This window comes from Orycteropus afer, unplaced genomic scaffold (genome assembly GCF_000298275.1).
Source record: "Orycteropus afer afer isolate SDZICR_OR568_19922 unplaced genomic scaffold, OryAfe1.0 scaffold00135, whole genome shotgun sequence".
In the NCBI taxonomy this organism is placed as follows: Eukaryota; Metazoa; Chordata; class Mammalia; order Tubulidentata; family Orycteropodidae; genus Orycteropus; species Orycteropus afer.
The window spans coordinates 3,233,123-3,251,822 of NW_006921722.1; the positions used below are offsets into that span (position 1 = coordinate 3,233,123).

At 43.4% G+C, this 18,700-nt stretch overlaps 1 protein-coding gene across 1 annotated transcript in view; it reads left to right on the forward strand.

Annotated features, from left to right (window-relative positions):
- Positions 1–18,700, forward strand: part of PRKN (parkin RBR E3 ubiquitin protein ligase) — a 1,601,593-nt gene that overhangs the window by 246,400 nt on the left and 1,336,493 nt on the right. Inside the window, exon 3 of the mRNA XM_042781573.1 lies at positions 6,004–6,244. Within this exon, the coding sequence (XP_042637507.1) occupies positions 6,004–6,244 (241 nt within the window). The remainder of the gene's footprint in view (positions 1–6,003; positions 6,245–18,700) is intronic.

Genomic DNA, 18,700 nt, shown 5'->3' on the forward strand with positions numbered 1-18,700 from the left:
CACTACGGAAGTAGGATTGCCCAACCTTCCTTCCGAGGAGTGGCTGGTGGGTTTGAACTGCCAGCCTTCTGGTTAGCAGTCAAGTGCCTTAGGGGTCTATCCTTTTTGGGGTTCGTTGGACTTCCTTAATGGATATATTCTCACCTTTCGTCATATCAGGGAAGTTCTCCTCCAACAAATATTGGACAATTTTATCAGTGGTTTTATTTTCTCTTCCTGTTCTGGAATTCCAAGGACACATAGATTACTCCTTTTGATGGTATCCCCCATAACCCTTAACCTTTCTTCACTTTGTTTTGATCTTTTTTTTCTGATTGATTCCTTTCCAAAGAAGTATTCAGGTGTTTGTCTTCAATCTCATTAATTCTGTCTTCCACTGCATCAATTCTACTCCTTTGCCTTTTCAATGTGTTATCTAATTCTGACAATTTATTATTAATCTTCTGGATTTCTGTCTGTAGATTGAGAATCATTTCTAGTTTTTCATTTATTTTGTCATTTTGATTTTGTATTTTCTTCCAAAATTCTTCTAGGGTTTTGTCTGTGTTTTCTTTGGTCAGTCTCTCAATCCTTTGAAGATATCTAAATATAATTCTTTTGAATTCCTTATCAGAGAGTTCCAATGCTGCTTGTTCCTCAGGTATGTGTTCTTGGTCTGTATCCTGCTCCCTTGTTTTTACCACTTTATCTTGCTTCTTGGTGTGGACTGTGGTAGTCTTTTGTCTCCAAGACATCGTGGCGTTGTTGTATTTAGATCTCTGTTAACTGTGAAGAGCAGTCAAGGGTGAGTCAGGCTCTTCTTGGTAGTTTTTATCATTGGCCCGTTGATGGAGAAGGAAGTGGTGGCTCTCACTCAGTAAGTGAAGATGCAGGAGATGTGGGTGTAGTTGTGTCATATGGGACTGTTGCTGTCTTCCACTCAGTTAGACAAAATTAACAATTGAATAACCATCAAAAAAGTAAAGGCACATGAACAAAAAATACACTGTTTAATCACACAGAAACAGTAACCAAAAGAAGGGAAAAAGAAGAAGAAAAAAAAAAACCTGCAATATATGGGGAGAGGGCAATAAGAGAAAAAAGGTAGAGAAGGAGAATGATGAAGAAAAAAATGGGAAAAATGTAAAAAGAAAAATGAGCAACGGGTTTAACCTCAAGAAAGAAAAATAAATTGCAACCAGGAAGAGGAAAAAGAGAAAAAGCTGAAAACTAGAACCTGGGAGGGGAAGAATAAAGAATAATAGTAAAAAGGACAAAAGTAATAATAATAGTAGTAATTTTAAAACAGAGAAAAATAAATAAACTAAAAAACAGAAAAAAGAAAAAAAAAAATTGAGGCAGGACACCCAAGTTCCATCTGAGCACACAAACTGGGATGGAGTTCCTGCCGGCCCAGAAAGTGGGTGGGAATGAGGGATGGCTGCACCTCCATTCACCAAGAGGGTGGGAGTATGAGAATAACAAGGGGAATGTTGCAGCTTTCCAGTCATCTGGGTGCGGAATGTCCTTGGGGTTCCTAGCAAGTGGAGCCTGTTCTTAAGTCCCTGTGATCTGAGAGAATGCTGTCATTTTACATATCCAAAATGGCTAAGCCACTCGTAAATATTCAAAATGGCTGCTCCTTTTTGTCCTCCAGACAGGCAAAAGTCCACAGCTCAGCCAGCCTTCCTGTTCGCTGTGCCCTCTTTTATTCATCAGCCACCAGAGCAGTCCTCTGTGCAGTCCCTGGCTAGGAGGGCTGATTTTTAGGTTAATTCTTAGGTCCTACCACTACTTGGCAATATCCAAGCTGTCTGTGCTGTCAGGATCACTGCCAGACCGCAGTTCTGTATGTCTCCTTTTTTGGTGTTTTCTTGCAAATTCTTCTGCTAGTTGGAGTTTAGTCCACTTCTATATCCTTCTCTTCAAGGCTCAGGGGTCCAGGATTATCTTCTGTATCTGTGTTAATTGGTTCCCATTTTCTTTTTGAAGAGGGTCTGTGACGTCTTTCTGCCTATTCCTCCATCTTACCAGAACTCCACCGTCATTTACTTTTTTGATTCATTGTTGTTGTCAATTGCCCTTGAATCAGTTCTGACTCATGGCATCCTTATGTGTAACAGAACAAAATGTTGACTGGCTCTGTACCATCTTCATGATGTTTGTTTGCTATAGTGGAGACCAGTGTTGCAGCCATTGTGTTAGTTCATCTCTTTGATGGTTTCCCTCATTTTCTCTGACCTTACCAAACATTATATCCTTTTATAGTTATTAGTCTTTCCTGATGATGTGTCCAAAATAAGTGAGGTGAAGCCTCTCCATCATCATTTGTAAAAAACCTTCTGGCTGTATTTCTTCTAAGACTGAATTATTTGTTCTTCTGGAAGTCCACAGTATATTCAATACTTGCCAATATAAAATTCTAAAAAATGCATCAGTTTTTCTTGTCCCCCTTTTTCATTGTCTAGCTTTCACATGCATAGGAGGTGATGAAAAATACCATGAGTTGGGTCAGGCCAAGCAAAGTGATGTCTTTGCTTTTTAGAACTTTAAAGAAGTCTTGCAGCAGATTTCTCCAATATACTATGTTGTTTGATTTCTTGACCACTGCTTCCATGGGCATTGATTATGGATCTCATAAGTATAGAATTATTCAATGCAGTTGTCATTTTTTTTTTTTTTTAATTCATAGGCATATTTTATGTATCTACTAGGTTCAAAACACTGTGTGAGGCATTCTGGTAGATATAAAGGTAAGTATGACCCCGTTAGTGATTTAAGAATTTCTTAATTAAGTTGGATGATGTTGTACACACACACACACACACAGTCCAAGCTCTCAGCAGTCCAGTAGGAAGAATTTGTCAGGTAAAGATTATTAGGATTCAAATGAGAGTGTAAGATACTGCTTTTGTTTGGGAGGGTCCCCTGATGTCCGAAAGTCCTGAACTCATGGGATGGAGGTTATCTGACTGGATTCTTGAGCCTTCTTGAAAAGAAAACAATATGGGCAAAAGCCTCAGAATATGTCACAGTACTGATTCTCAACTATTTCTCCTCTTGCAAAGCTCAGGTCTTCATGTAGAAGCCCACCTTTGCATGCACTCACATTTGATGACTGTTTGTGGGAAATGGCTTAGGGTAAAGTCTATGTCTAATTCCTAGAGTGTTGGCTGGAATTTCATCCTCTGATGAAGGATGATCACTAAACACTGAAGCTAAGATAAATAGTGGCAAAATGTTTATCTGTTCTAGTGGAATGAGAAATAGAACATTGTCAGCCATTACTTCTTGACAACTAACTACAAAGTCCCAGTGCTATATTCAGGAAACATCCTTTTTTCACGGTACTCAGGTCAGTTGGCCATCTGCTGACCCAATGTGGAGTCCTGAAAGTCTCTGCTTCAAGCTGTGGGTGTGCCTGGAGTTGGTCCTTGAAGTGGGTGTGACTCAGGTAGGCACCAGTTGTACAGTGTCAGTGCCTAGGCTGAAGGTGCAGTACCTGCTGTGGGAGGTTCATGGTAGATGTAACAGTGGAGCAAGTCCTGGTCTCTTCACACTGGCCAAAACCAGTTACAGGTCTGAGCCCAACGTGGGGGTTGGAGAAGGGGAGGAGGAAATGGTTATGTTTTCACAATAGTCTTATCTACCAAGAGGGGCCCTAGGACCCAGTGGTTAAGTGCTTGGCTGCTAAATGAAAGGTCAGCAGTTCAAACTTACCAGCCACTCCATGGAAGAAATAATGTGGCAATCTGCTTCCATCAAAATTATAGACTGAGAAAACCTATGGGGCACTTCTACTTGGTCCTGTAGGTTTGTTATGAGTCAGAATTGACTCATAACATGCGTTTAGTTTCTTTTGGTTTTAATCTACCACATATGCTATAAAGAGAGGTAGAAAAGATCAAATTCATATGACAATTGACCTAGAAAAGATGGAAGTATAAACAGACGTGAAGATGGGAGTTAGATGTTAGGTTCTGCTCAACAGGTCATAGAGAGACACTTGCCATATGCAGTACACACCAAAATATCTTGCATATAATGGACTCTAGTGGGAAGATACCAGAGGCAGAGGAAGTAATTGCACTTCTATGGTAAGAATGAAGATATGGGGTGTGTGTGGGGGGATTTACAATTGGAATATGAAGATGGCTAGACTATAACATAGGGTTGGTGCATTACTTGAAGTGACAGAGAAGGGGTGAGGAGCCAAGATGGTAATTCCATGTAAGTCAGTTAGGGAACATGAGAGGAGAATCAGATTTTCATTGGGTGGGAGATAGTTGTCTATTGGCAGACATGGGAAGGACAGGTAGGGGAGAAGTAAAATGGTCAAAACCCAGCTCCCAGTGAGTCATTGGCAGCTCATGGCAACCCCTTGTGTGGTAGCATAGAGCTGTAATCTACAGGATTTTCATGGCTGTGACTTTCAGAAGCAGATGACAGGCCTCTCTTCTGAGGCATCTCTGGCTGGGTTCAAACCACCAGCCTTTGGGTTAATAATGGAGTACTGTTTGCATCATCTGTGGAGAGCTAGGGGACAGAAGATGAAAATGGGGAACTAGTAAAAGAGGCTGAGTAGGAAGAGTCCCAGGAAAAGCCTTGGAACTGCAAGGCCTAGAGCACAGGGAACAAGTATGGGGGGATGAGAACTGGGAAGAGTGGTATAGGATTCAATAAAGAAGGGCCTCCTGGTGACCTTCTGAGAATGGTTCAGAATGAATGAGGAGGCAGATGTCAAGCAGAGTGTGTGGGGCTGTGGGTGGCTGGCCCACTATTCTTTGTAAGAATGTGCCTGTGACAGGAATGGGAGAGCTTGCAGACCAGGCAGGATGGAGGGAAAGGCTGATTATGATTATTATTGCTTTGCCTTGAGTGGATGTTCTGTGAACCTGCTTAAGAGGAGTGGAAATGGCAAGTGGTGATTTGAAACACAGAGATCCAGAGGTTCATTGAGAGAGCAAGGCCTTGGCTCTGTCTGAAGCAGACAATGCAGTTTCTATCCCATGGATTATTATGAAAACAGGACTTGATTAACAGTAGCCTAGCTTTTGTCCTACCATTCATTCTCCCTTCTACTTTAATTCAATTAAATGTTAAAGAATCTCCTGTGCATACACATCAATATGTGGATGAAAAGCATTTCGGTAAATGTTTACTGATTTTAACTGTGAAATTGGATGAAAAAGCAATTGAATCCTGGGATTAGGATGTTCTTCGCATGCTCTGCCATTGGTATGCTGGCAGAGCCTGTACACAGTCTATTGTGAGCACGTTTAGCTGAAAGTCTACAGAGAAATACCCTGCACTTGTTGATATCCAACTTTCTGCTTTGATGGAATAGAAATGAATGCTAGGAATTAAATTTGATAACTAGAAGGGCCTATTGCTTCTGAAGGAAATCGTCTCTTAAGGGCATTATTTTGAATTGTGCTTATGTCTACTGTCATCTCTCATATTTTGGTTATGTTATCAGAAGGAACCTGTCCCTGGACAAAGACATCATGCTTGATAAAGTAGAGGGTCAGCGAAAAAAATGAAGGCCCTCAAAGGGGTGGACTAACATGGTGGCTGCAACTCTGGGTTCAAGGATTGTGAGGATGGTGCAGGACCAGGCATTGTTGCATTCAGTCATATGAAGGGTCGATGTGAGTTAGAACTGACTCAATGGCACCTAACACCAACAATGTATGTCTACTGTGGGACCCCTTTTTTCCCTATTGGAGTCCATGCCCCTTTGACTATTGCTTTAGTTTTCAGTTGTAATGTTCCACTTATTCCAAAATTTCAGTTTCTGGCCCCGCTCAATGTCACTTGTCTAACACGCCCTATGGTCAGGAGAAGGGCATCTGACCTATTCAATTTGCACACATCACTTTCCCTTAGGCCCCATTACTATGTATAGGGACTGTGCCCGAGCAGTGTGGGATCCTTGCACACTCTGGAACTGAGGAGAGGTTCAGCTTCATGTCGCAGTGAACGTTTGTGGTTCCTCACATACTTCATTCTGCCCCCACACAGAACTGTGACCTGGATCAGCAGAGCGTTGTCCACATTGTACAGAGAGCCCAGAGGAAAGCTCCAGAAACCGATGCCTCTGGAGGGGCCCGCCCCCGAAATGCTGCAGGGGCCACTGAGAGAGAGCCTGCTAGCCTGACTCGTGTGGACCTCAGCAGTACCATCCTCCCTGCAGCCTCTGTGGGCCTGGCCGTGATCCTGAATAATGACAGGAAGAGCGACCCACCAGCAGTTGGGCATTCAGGTAATTGTAACTACTCTGTGTAAGTCTGTTACATTCCTTTGGTTGCTGTAGTAGAATCTTCATGGTAAATGGCCTCATATTTAGAGCCCCTAGGCAGTGTAAATGGTAAAGCGTATGTCTGCTAACTAAAAGGTCTGAGGTTTGAGTTTACTCAGAGGTGCCATAGAAAAAAGGCCTGGCCATCTACTTCTGAAAATCAACCACTGAAAACTCTACGGAGCGCCAGTTTCACTCTGACACGTGCAGGACCACCAGGAGTTGGAGTTGACTCAAAAACCAACTGGCTCCGTTTTGATTTATGAACATATTTGGTTTATGATAAGCTTTGGATTTGTGTCTCCAACTGTGGTAGTTAAGGTTGTGTGTCAACTTGGCTGGGCCTGGTTGAGTGGCTGGGCAGCTAGTGATACTTATTCCCCATGATGAGACTGACAATCAACTCCATGGTGGGATCTACCACAAGCAGCTGAGTAGCTGCATTAGGGATGTAGTCTGCTTCTCATATATAAGAAACATCTTTGGGAATGGTCTCTAGCTTATGGCACGCTTGAACCCTGCAAGTAGCCATGTTGTTATTCAGCAGCCTGCCATGCTCTGCCGACCTTGGGACTTTCAATGGACTTGAATTAATGGCCTGCTGTGTGGTTTGGTAACATGAGGACAGTGCCTTTTTACTAGTCAATCTTGGGTTTATCAGCCTCAGCAGCCAGCAGCCAGCAGCTGCCTGAGTGAAAGAAAGCCTCAGGTTCAGCAGGCCAGGAACAAGACGCAGAGCTGAACCCCAAGGTTGAGGAGCTTTCACCCAGCCCCTAGAGTTTGGCACTTTAAACTCAGGCTTAAAGCCTCTAAACCATAAGAAAATAAACTCCTGTTTCTTCAAACCATCCCATTTATGGCATATTCCTGTCAGAGTGGCACTAGGTAACCAGAACACCACCTCACTAGAAGAGGACATCATTAGAAGAAAAGTAGTTGGGCATAAAATGTGAGGTGAGGGTGTTAACTCCTATTTCATATTGAAGAGCAAACATTAGCAAGGGAGGTGTCAGGACCGCAAGGAGGGTGTGTGTTTTCTGAAGGGCTGGAATTGGAGTGACTACATGATGCATTGTGTGAGGGTCAGAATATATGATTAAGGTCAATGCATGTCCCTCTCTCATTTTGACTTTGTATTTGTCAATTTCTTGAAGTGTGCATCCATTGATTATGTTTCTGGTAACGTGAGGAAATTTTTGAAAATGACCAGGGAACTTTAGCGGCCATCTGGTCTTCTTCCTGTTCTGAAGTGATGCATCTGATGGCAGTAACATCCTTCCTGTTTTTCTTGTCTCTGTGACCCATTTCAAGCTGCTTGCTCTTTGGCAGGGATGGCAATCCCTTAGCTTGTCTGATAATTCTAGGGTTCCCTTCAGTCTCCTGTTCTCCAGCCCAAATAGTGCAAGGTATAATGGCTAGGACTGATTTTCCCTGTGTGTGACAAAATAGTAACAATGACTTTTTCAAGGACAAGTTTCCTCCTCTCCCAGGTGGTCCTGGTCTAGCCAGACTCTGTGAGTGGCAGGAAGTGCTAAAACCAGCAAGCTGGAAGCCTAAAGTAACCTAGCATGCCTTCTGCTAAAGTCACTAAAAAAATTGTAATGGTTTAAAAATCATTGCTGAACTTGAGAAAATGGAAAAAAAAAAGATAAATTTCCAGGGCCCAGAAATGAAGAAAGAACTAAAATCCAGAGTGTTGAATCCATGAGCTGGTGCTGTGGTGGTCTTGGGGATGTGTGGAGGGGAGGGATGTGTTTCGTGAATTCTCAGTGCCTTGAGAACTCTGATACTCTTGCGTAGGGATACAGATAAGACCCACAGCCCATAGGAGGGAGCTGTGGAGCTGGGGACCATGCACTAACCACAGGTCTTTGAAAAGCTGTCCCTGAATGAACAAGTAAAGGTAGACTTGAGCATCTGCTCGATGCCACAGGAAAATGCTAAGGACATTTTCTTGTGTTTGGACTCTGTGATAATAATAATAATAATAATAAAGAAATTGATGAAAATAAGAGAACATTCTACACCCTGCAATACCTCTGTGGTTTAGAATAAGAAATTAAATTATTGGATCCAGGCTGATCTTCTGAGAGCTTCCAGTGTGTAAGAATTTGGCAAGGATTTGGGTGTGGGCTGAGCGTGGAAGGTTCTCCAAGGGGACCAGCTGAGCTGTAGCTCCACGCGGCAGCTGGGAGCAGTGGGGCTTCTGACATGTGAGGATGCACCTTTGGCATTTGTAGATGGAATAAGACACCTGGTGAACAGGAATGGTGATGTCATGATTTCCGCTAATAGCCACTTGTCCTGTTGGTACATGGAAGGTAGGACATGCTATATGATCGTTTATATGAGGTAATCAAAGGACTGAAATGACTCCTCCAAGTACTCCTGCAGCCATCAGAGATGATGATTGGATTGGCCTGGGCTGTAGATAGATAGCTGCTGTCAAGTCAACTCTGGCCCCTGATGACCCCCGTACAACAGAGCAAATCATAGGCCGATCCTGCATCATCCTCATGCTCTCCAGCACGCTGGCATCCATCATGGCGGCCATCAAGCCAGTCCATCTCACTGAGGGCCGCCTTGCCCTCACTGGCCCTGTACTTCACCAAATAAGATGCCCTCCTCTAGCTATTGGTCCATCCTGGTGATGGATCCCAATCCAATGATTCAGCATTCTGTTGTGATCTGTAAGGTTTTAACTGGCTAATTTTCTGAAGAGGAGCTCTGGTGGCATAGGGACTAAGGCATTTGACTGCTAACCAGAAGGCTGGCAGTTCAAACCTACAAGCCACTCCTCAGAAGGAAGACTGGGCAATCTACTTCTGTAGAGATACTGCCTCAGAAACCCAAGGAGGGGTCACTATGAGTTGGGACTGACTTAATGGCATTGAGAGTTTGAGTTTTTAACTTTCTGAAGTAGTTCACCAGAATTTTCTTCCTAGTCTATTTTAGTTTGGAAGCTCCACTGAAACCTGTCCATCACAGGTGACCCTGCTGGTGTTCGAATAACCGGCAGCTTAGCCTTCAGCATCATGACAACCAAGCCACTACAGATGGCTGGTGATAGAGCCTAGGAAACTGCACTTCTAACAGGTTCCCAGGAAATACTGATACTTTGATGTAGAAATCATACTTTGAGTACCATTACCCTAGACAATTAAACAGACTATTATTTAAAATAAGGTTAATTAATAAAATGTGTTGTTTTATAAACTTTTGAATAAGCATGTTGAGCGTCTATTCCTGGGCTCCAGGGTACCCATGCAAGACTTAGGTTCATGCCTTATGTTTGTGTCTCCTTCATGAGGCACCGTTCAGCAGCCCTGACAGCCTGATGAGACGAAGCTCCTGGGCTTAGGGATAGAAAGAACTGTTCTCCAGTATTTGCCATACAGTTCATCAGCTGGTTAAGCAAATACTTCCTGAGTTTTACTGTATGTCAGGCACAGTTTTGGGTGCTGAGCATGGGGCAGGAAATAGAAACAGACAAATGTCCACCCAAACAGAGCTCATTCCAGTTGGGAGGGAAAAGCGACAAACACATAAGTAGTCATTGTGTGGTCTATGGAGAAACAGCAGAGTAAAGGGAGCAGAATCTGGGAGGACCGCCTTTGTCCATGGTGGTCATGGTGAGATGACATTTGAGGAGGAATGGAGGTCAGTCATGAAACACCCTTTCAGGTGTCCTAGGGAGAAGGACCAGCAAGTGGAAGACCCTGAGGCAGGAGTGTGCCTAGGAAGCCAGGAGGCCAGCCTGGCTGGAATGGAGGCAGGCGAAAGTGGAGAAGATGACATCGGAGAGGGCGTGGCCAGGTCCTGTAAGGTCTTGTCGGGCCTGGCAATGCTCCGGATTTTACCTTCGTGAGAAGGGAGCTCCAGAGGAAGTTTGAACAAAGGCAGGCATGATCTGACTTGCTAACAACTGACCGTGGCTGCTGTGTGAGTAACTGCTGGAGGCCAGGGTGGAAGCAATGGGACCAGTTAGGTTTTTCAGATCACAAAAATTCGACAACAGTGAGAACTAGTGGCACTAATAATCCTGATACCAAGCCAGTTGCTGTTGAGTCAATTCCAACTCATAGCAACCCTACAGGACAGGGTCCTGTACAAGGTGGTAATCCTTGTGGAAGCAGACTGCCACATCTTTCTCCTGCAGAGCAGCTTGTAGGTTCTAATCATCAACCATTCTACTTGCAGCCAAGTGCTTTAATCACATGCCACCAGGGCTCCTGGAAATAATAATAAACAATGTTCATGAGTGGTTACTGTGAACCTGGCCCCATAGCAAGTACTGCTAACCTGAAGTGGCTCATATAATTCTTCAGGAGCACAATATTAACATCCATCATAAATGAAGGCGCTCTGGTAGTGCAGTGGTTAAAGCATTGGGCTACTAACCAAAAGGCTGATGGTTTGAATTCACCAGCTGCTCTGCAGGAGAAAGATGAGGCAGTCTGCTTCCATAAAGATTTACAGCTTTAGAAACCCTATGGGGGAAGTTCTGCTCTGTCCTCTAGAGATGCTGGGAGTTGGAACAGAGTCAGTGGCAGTGAGGCTTTTGTTTGGGTTCATCATAGATGAAAAAACAACGTCAGACAGTTTGAGGAAATGATCCAGACAAGACAAAACTTTACTAAGAACAACCCCACTCCAACTGGTCCCTGGGTGGCACGGATGGTTAAGCTTGGTGCGTATTGAGAGAGGCCTGAGGTGAACAACTTCCAGAAGGTCATGGTCATGGAAAGCCCTGTGGAGCCCAGTTCTGAGACAAAATCGAGGTGAGGGCAACTAGTGTGGCTTTTTTTGGTTTCGTCTCACTCCCAAACCCACATACTAAATACCTAAATATCTATTGGTCTACATCTGCTAAATATAGATATTGGAAGGAATGAATCAATTTTTACATTTCATTAAGATATTTTAGTTTTAAAGTTGACATAGTCTTAAAATGGTTTATTTTAAAGAATGGTGTTAATTGTTCATTTCAGCCAAGTGGTTCATTTTGAAACTCAACTTTTGTATCACATGGTGTATAATTTTTCACAATTTTTTGGTTATAAAAAATCAAACCTTTATCATTTTTTCTAATTCTTTAAAATCTTACTGCCCCAGCTTACTAGGGAAGCATTTTATTAGCCTTGAAGACTATTTTACTATACAATAAGTATATATTTTCTTATGAAACAAAAAGAGATTACTTTCAATGAAACATTACATGCTTGATTGGATTATTGAAATGTAATTTAAAATCAAAAGCTAGGATTATGTGTGGATTACACCTCAAGAAAAAGAAAACAAATAACCTCACAATTGGTCTAATAAGCAGCTTTACAATGGATAGAGAAAAGTTTGAAGTTGTCAAGGATTTCATATTACTTGGTTCTACAATCAACACCAATGCAAGCAGCAGTGGAGGCATCCCACGATGTGTTGCACTGGGCAAATCTGCTGCAAAGGACCTCTTTCAAGTGCTGAAGAGCAAAGATGTCTCCTTGAAGACTAAGGAGCACCTAACCCAAGCCATGGTATTTTCAGTCACCTCTTATGCATGTGAGAGTAATGAATAAGGAAGACCTAAAAAGGAGCTCTGGTAGCATAGTGGCTAAAGCACTTGACTGCTAACCAGAAGTCTGGCAGTTCAAACCCACCAGCCACTCCTCGGAAGGAAGGTTGGGCAATCCTACTTCCGTAGTGGTACTGCCTCAGAAACCCAAGGAGGGGTCGCTATGAGTTGGGGCCGACTCGATGGCACATAACAGCACAGCACAACAAGAAGAGTTGATGCTTTTGAGTTGTGATGTTGGAGAAGAAATGCTAAGGGTACCATGGACTGCTAAAAGATCTAACAAATCTGTCCTGGAAAAAATGCAGCCAGAATGTTCCTTGGAAGCGAGAATGGCCAGACTTCGTCTGACCTACTTTGGTCATGTGGTCAGAAGGAACCATTCCCTGGAGAAGGATATCATGCTTGGTAAAGTGGAGGGTCGACAAAAGAGGTGAAGGCCCTCAACGAGATGGATAGACACAGTGGGTGCAACGACGGGCTCAGTTATAGCAGGGATCGTGAGACTGGCACAGGACCGGGCAGTATTTTGTTCTGCTATACATAGGGTCACTATGAGTCAGAGACGACTCAACAGCACCTAACAACAAGCTAGGAAAGAAAGAAAACTAGGCAAAGCATGAGTAAAAGTTTCAAAATTAAATAAAAGCATTTTTAAGACATGAGTTCTGGATACACATGGTAGGTCCATCATGATTATTGGAGAATATGTTCTTCCCAATGATTTTTTGCCAATGTTCAAATGTAGTACAGGATGAAAATTATTCTGTGATCATAAGTGAGTTAACACATGCCAAAAAACAAATCAGTGAAGGAGGGCTACTAACGAATTAAAATGAGAAGCTTCAGACTGAATTGGCATTTCATCCAAAATGAAATCTCACGCACTTGACTGTGGACTCTCCAAGCTTATGATTTCCAGCCAGAGGGTGGGAATTTCTTGGTGTTTTGGACAACTTTAAGAAGTATAAACTTTTCCTGAAATGACAAAATTTTGGCAGTCATATCAGAGTCTTTAAAGTTAATATCACATCAAATTATTAAAAATACATTATGATCCTGCCAAGAATTTAACTTTTATTCTGACACCCTCATTTTTACTCTGATATGATTTTGCAACATTATAAGATAAAGCACAGAAAAAGATGCAGCACCTTAGTGAGAATTTTCCCAGCCTGACATAATTTGGGTGGTGTGGTAGTTGTGTTTGTGTGTCAACTTGGTTGGGCCTGGTTGAGTGGCTGGGAAGCTAGTGGTAGTTATTCCGCATGATAAGACTGGCAATTAACTCCATGGTGGGATCTACCACAAGCAGCTGAGTAGCTGCTTTGGGTATATGGTCTGCTTCCCGTATATAAGAAGCAACTTTGGGAGTGGTCTCTAGCTGATGGCACCTTGAATCCTGCATGTAGCTGTGTCATTGTTCAGCAGCCTTACATGCTCTGCCGACCTTGGGACGTACAATGGACTTGAATTAATGGCCTGCCATGTGCCATTTTATTTGTTGACCTTGGGCTTGTTAACCTCAGCAGTCATTAGCTGCCTGGGTGAAGAGATGCCTCTAGCTTCAGTAGACTGGGAGCAAGAAGCAGAGCTAAAGCCCAAGGTCGAGGGGCTTTCACACAGCCCCTAGAGCCTGGCACTTTGAACTTGGACTTCGAGCCTCCCGAACTGTAAGAGAATAAACTCCTGTTTGTTAAGGCCATCCCATTTGTGGTATATTCTTGTCAGAGCGGCACTAGGGAATCACAACAGGTGGGTTTTTGAGGTAGGGGGAAATAGTCCTGTTTTTTTTTTTTTCTTTTGCGGGAAGTCTAAATAGTATTCCAAATGCAGAATTTGTTGCTTCTTTCTCTTTTTTGTACCATATGTGTTATCATGTTATCTGTAATATTTCTGCTTACTAGATTGAATGTGTGCTCATAAAATATAACTAAGTCTAGTATATTCTGTACCTTCACTGATTGGCTCATATATGTTGTTGTTATGTGCCTTCGAGTCAGCCCCGACTCATAGCGACCCCTCCTTGGGTTTCCGAGGCAGTATCACTACGAAAGTAGGATTGCTCAATCTTCCTTCCAAGGAGTGGCTGGTGGGTTTGAACCACCAGCCTTCTGGTTAGCAGTCAAGTGCTTTAGCCACTATGCTACCAGAGCTCCCTGACTCATATATGGTATTTAATATCTTGTCACTGCCAAGTAGTTTTACTTCACATATAAAATATAATCCTTAAAGCTCTTCCACTCTTATTTATGACATTTAGCAGAAAAAGTTAATAATGACATAGAAGCCTGGGTGGTGGAAGCAGTTTGTGATCAGATGCTAACCCAAAGATTCGAGGTTCGAACCCACCCAGTATCTCTGCTTCCATTAAGATTACAAGCACAAAAACTGTAAGGAGCTGTTCTACTGTGCACACAGGGGTTCTCTACGAGTCGGAACCAATTCAACGTCAGCTAACAACAGCAACCCTTGAGTAGCTTATACTTCAGAAAGTAAGTCATGCATATGCAGGTTAAAATGCAATGACTTCTGATAAAGAGGTGCAATCTAAGTAAGGCTGGGATTTAGAGCAGACATGGATTAAGGGAGGCACCCAAGGTAGGCTTAAAATACAAGAAGGACCTGTACATGATGGGAGACATTGGGGATGGAGTGAAGTGCTTGAGTAGTGTTCACACAATAATGGCCGCCATGTTGCTGGATTCCGTTATAGGGAAGGTGGTAGGGGTTCATGTTGTGGAGTACTCTGACTGCTAAAACTTCAGTGACCAAAAACGGCCTGGATAACTTTCAGTCACACCTCTCTTCTTCTGGTGTTTAAGAAAGTGTTCCCCAAATCATGTATTTTCACATTTTTTTCTTAAATACTTGGAAAAATGTATCCAGTGGAGCTGAAGAGTATGACAGACACATCTGGTAAATGCATAGGTAGTGGCACTAAGATGGCCCGCATGAGTGTTCACATCCTCCATGACACCAGGGGCCTGGTGTGGGACAGACTGCTTCCTGTCCACAAGGGGGGAAGATGAACTGAGGTTGACCTTTCCCCATGCACTTCAGTCCCAGATTGTTTGCTTCCTGGGATTGGCTGTTTGAAGAGATAAGCATGTTTTCAGTTGAAAATAAACTGCGGAGAAGAGTCAGTAAGAAATGACAATGTTAATTGTTAAAGTAAAGGGTGTAATTGCCAGTGGCCTCGAGATGTTTTGATTTTTCTCAAGACATATCTGCAAAGTCATATTGTGTTTGGAAGGGGGAGGAAGAGATGGCACTCCAACCGCAAAGAGGCCTGACAGGACTGTGCGAGCGCAGTGGTAATGCGGTAACGGAAGGCCACCAAGCTGAGGCACTCATGGCCCTCCTTGAGGCTTCAGCAACAAAGTCAGCTGTTGGCGTCCTTTACTCTGAACCCTGAAGCCTTTCTAAGTACACTGGGTAGGTGCCAAGGTGGCGAGATTTGCACTTGATGGGAGAGAGTGAAGGAGGCAGAGTATTCACAGTGGGTGGCGCCATCTTGAGCTCCTTCCAGCATTCCAGCGCATGCAGTGTCCGGGAAATGCAGCCAGCCAGCTGCGCCCCTCAGTTTGGGTAGACAGAAGTTAAAGAAAAGAAATCCCAAATTAAATAGCAGAAATGAACTGCTTACAATCAACTTGCTCACCCCTCTCGCTTCATTCTGAATAAATAAAGACTGGTGGAATTTTATCAAACTGCAATATTGTTGTGTATTGTAAGGCGCTCTGGTGGCGTAGTGCTTAAGGCATTTGACTGCTAACCAGAAGGTTGGCAGTTCAAACCCACCAGCCCCTCTCCGGAAGCAAGACTGAGCAATCTATTTCTGTAAAGAGTTACTCCCTCGAAAACCCAAAGGGGGTTGCTGTGAGTTGGAATTGACTCGATGGCAGTGAGTTTGGTTTTGAGTTTTTTGTTTTATAATATTGATGGTATTATTTTCATCTCACTCTTAGCTTCTAAAAATTTTACACATAATTCAGGAACCTATGTTCCACCTTTGTAGTTAAATAGGAATCAGCACAGCATCCATTTTACAAAAGACACTGGAACACTTGAGGAGTAAATAAAATACTAGTTTTTGTTTGTTTGCTACTTTGTAGGGAATCTCATAGAATCCAGCTCACATCCTGTGGTATCTACATCTATTGAACTCTCGTTAATTTTCCAAATGATGCCCCAGAAGCTCCATAAAATCTTAACGTTCTTTCTGGATTTCCAAAGATGAGATGAAGTTGACTTCTCTGGGTGTATTCTGACTCTTTGAAAATGAATGTTGTACTTTTTATGTGTATGATAATTAAGTTCATCATAATAGCTAGTCAGCCTGTGGAGCTGCCTCTTCTAAGAAGGGAACCAAATGGCCGATGGTTTGCTCCTGTGGATTAAATGAAAACCGTTTGCCTCAGAGGGTATTTTTTTACACCCCACATGGCTGGTGGTAGTGAGCACTCAGTGATGTTTGTTATTGCTGGAAAATGCAGCAGGAGCAGGTGGCAGTTTTTAGTCCAGTGGCCAGTGCACCATACCCACGGTCTGGTGCTGAAGAGTCGGGTCTTGGACCTGTACCACCTGAGTTCACTTCTGGGCTCAACCTCTCACGGGCTTGGTGACCTGGACAAATGTGGTCTATGGACCAGCAGCATTGCCTCACATAGGACTTAGACAGAAATACCCTCGTGGTCCCATCCTAGACCTAGTGATTCAGAATCAGCATTGTGATACGGTCTTTCAGTGACATGCAGACATTAGTTTGAGAAAGCACTGATTTTATTTATTTTTTATTTAATGCACTAGGCCTCAGTTTCCCCATTAATAACATAGACCATTCTCTGTCCATTTGATTCCAACTCATGGTGACCCCGAATGTGTTCCTAAGGATTTCTCCGTTACAGTTATGTGTACTCCTCCTGGTATACTCCATCAGAAAACAGAGCATCTCTCTTTGGCCATCAGGAACTATTTGGACTGAAAAGAAGGGCCAGTAAGACAACAGAGACAAAGTTGCTTTTCTTTTTCCTTTCTACCAGTCTTGCTCAGAGGACTCTTTAGCAAGGAAACCATGTTGCTTCCATATTTTGAAAGACTCCCTCGGTCAGAAGAGAGGAAAAGCTGGGCATAGGTCACACATGTGGGCCACAAGAAACATCCCCAATCTCACCTTGCTAACAGGTGATGAGTGAGGGCAGACAGGAGCCAGTTAGTGTTCATCTCGGTGATGCAAGCTCACCTGAAGGAAGGAGGACACGATGTGCCCAGAGTCAGGACTGAGCAGCCGGGACACATACGCTCAGACCAAGTTACTCCTGAGACCAGCATACTGTGAGCTATGCACTGCGGGGGTCTCCTTTCATATTTGGCACGCATTCTTTACATGGTCTCAAGTTTCCATCCCCTCATCATTGCAAAAACAAGATATGTGGGCATCTTCTTGATCTATTGCCTTTCAGAGGCGAAACGCTGTTCACTAAACCATTGACAAACATTTTGATCTAGAGTAATGGTTAGGCGAGTATGATCTGCCAGACATCACAGATTACTCCTGTTTGCTGTGCAATTACTTTATTGTCATGAAGAGTGTCAAGACAGTTACCCTTCTGCCTGAGAGGATTTTAATACAATCTGCTTATTGCCTGGGCTTCTGGTGCCAGTGTGAGCTTTGGTATGAGAAAGAGCCAAAGCATTCATTTGCTAACTGAGGAGTATGAAGTCACTGTTCCTTCAAAAAATACACCTATTCTTTGATTGCTAGCTCGTTAAAGACATTTCACGTTAAAAACAGCAGTAAAAAATCAATTCAAATTACCTTAAAGCCCAGTGAGGACCCAGGTGAGCCCCAAGTCCTTCATCCCCTCATTCCACTCCTTTCCCCAGTTTTGGATTCAAATGAAGTTAAAAGAGAAAAAGAAGGCCAGACCCCAGGCCATGGGCAATTAATTTGTATGTGGACTCCACGGCCTCACCAAATCTGGCCAGGCTGTCCAGGGCTCTGCTGGTGGTGGAGCTATAGCTTGGGGCTGCGAGTCTGTGAGAAGGTTGCCCGGGGGTTCAGACAGGACACACAGCAGTCACTGCCCTGCAGACACTGACATCTACCACTTGAGCTGTTTAAGACAGTGAACTTATGTGGGTGGGTGTTCCTGTGGAGAACTCTGCAGGGTTGGTGTCAGGTGGGTCACCTCCTGGCTGCAAACCCTGAGCCAGTCAGCTCTGCCTGTGGTTTGAAAGGGCACAGGGTAACCCACCCACCTGAAGTATGGACATCATGGTGCTGAGACAGCAAACCTCAGACAGCAGTAACCCAGGAGGGAGTGGACATCGATCACCTCTGAAAGGACCCCTGAAACATGAGGAACACTTGGTCCCTGCAGGTTCACGTAACGACCTGGTCCTTGGAACCTAACAGGTCAATAAATGAGGACTGAGTGTAGCTGCATAACCTGATACCTTTGACTTCATTGTCTTTTGACTAAAATTTTGGTGGTATTTAGTATGTTCACCAAATGAATACCATCTTGAAAACGTGGACCTAGAGGAGAAGTATCTACAGCTATCGAAGCAACACAGTTCAAATCAACCATGTAGGCTGTCACCTGGCGAAGATGAGAAAGAGTCTACCTTTTACTAAGTCTTTAATGCTTTATTTAATAATACTAGCATACCTGCTGTCAATTTGTTTATTTCAAATCTGTCAACCTGTGCTGGTGAAGTAGACCCATAGCTTTAATTCCCTTGCTTAATCTCTTATCTTGCACCCGTAAGAAATAGGACAGCTCAACAAATTGTACCACATCTTCAATGCTGGACATACCTATTCTCTTAGGGCTCTTGAACAAACA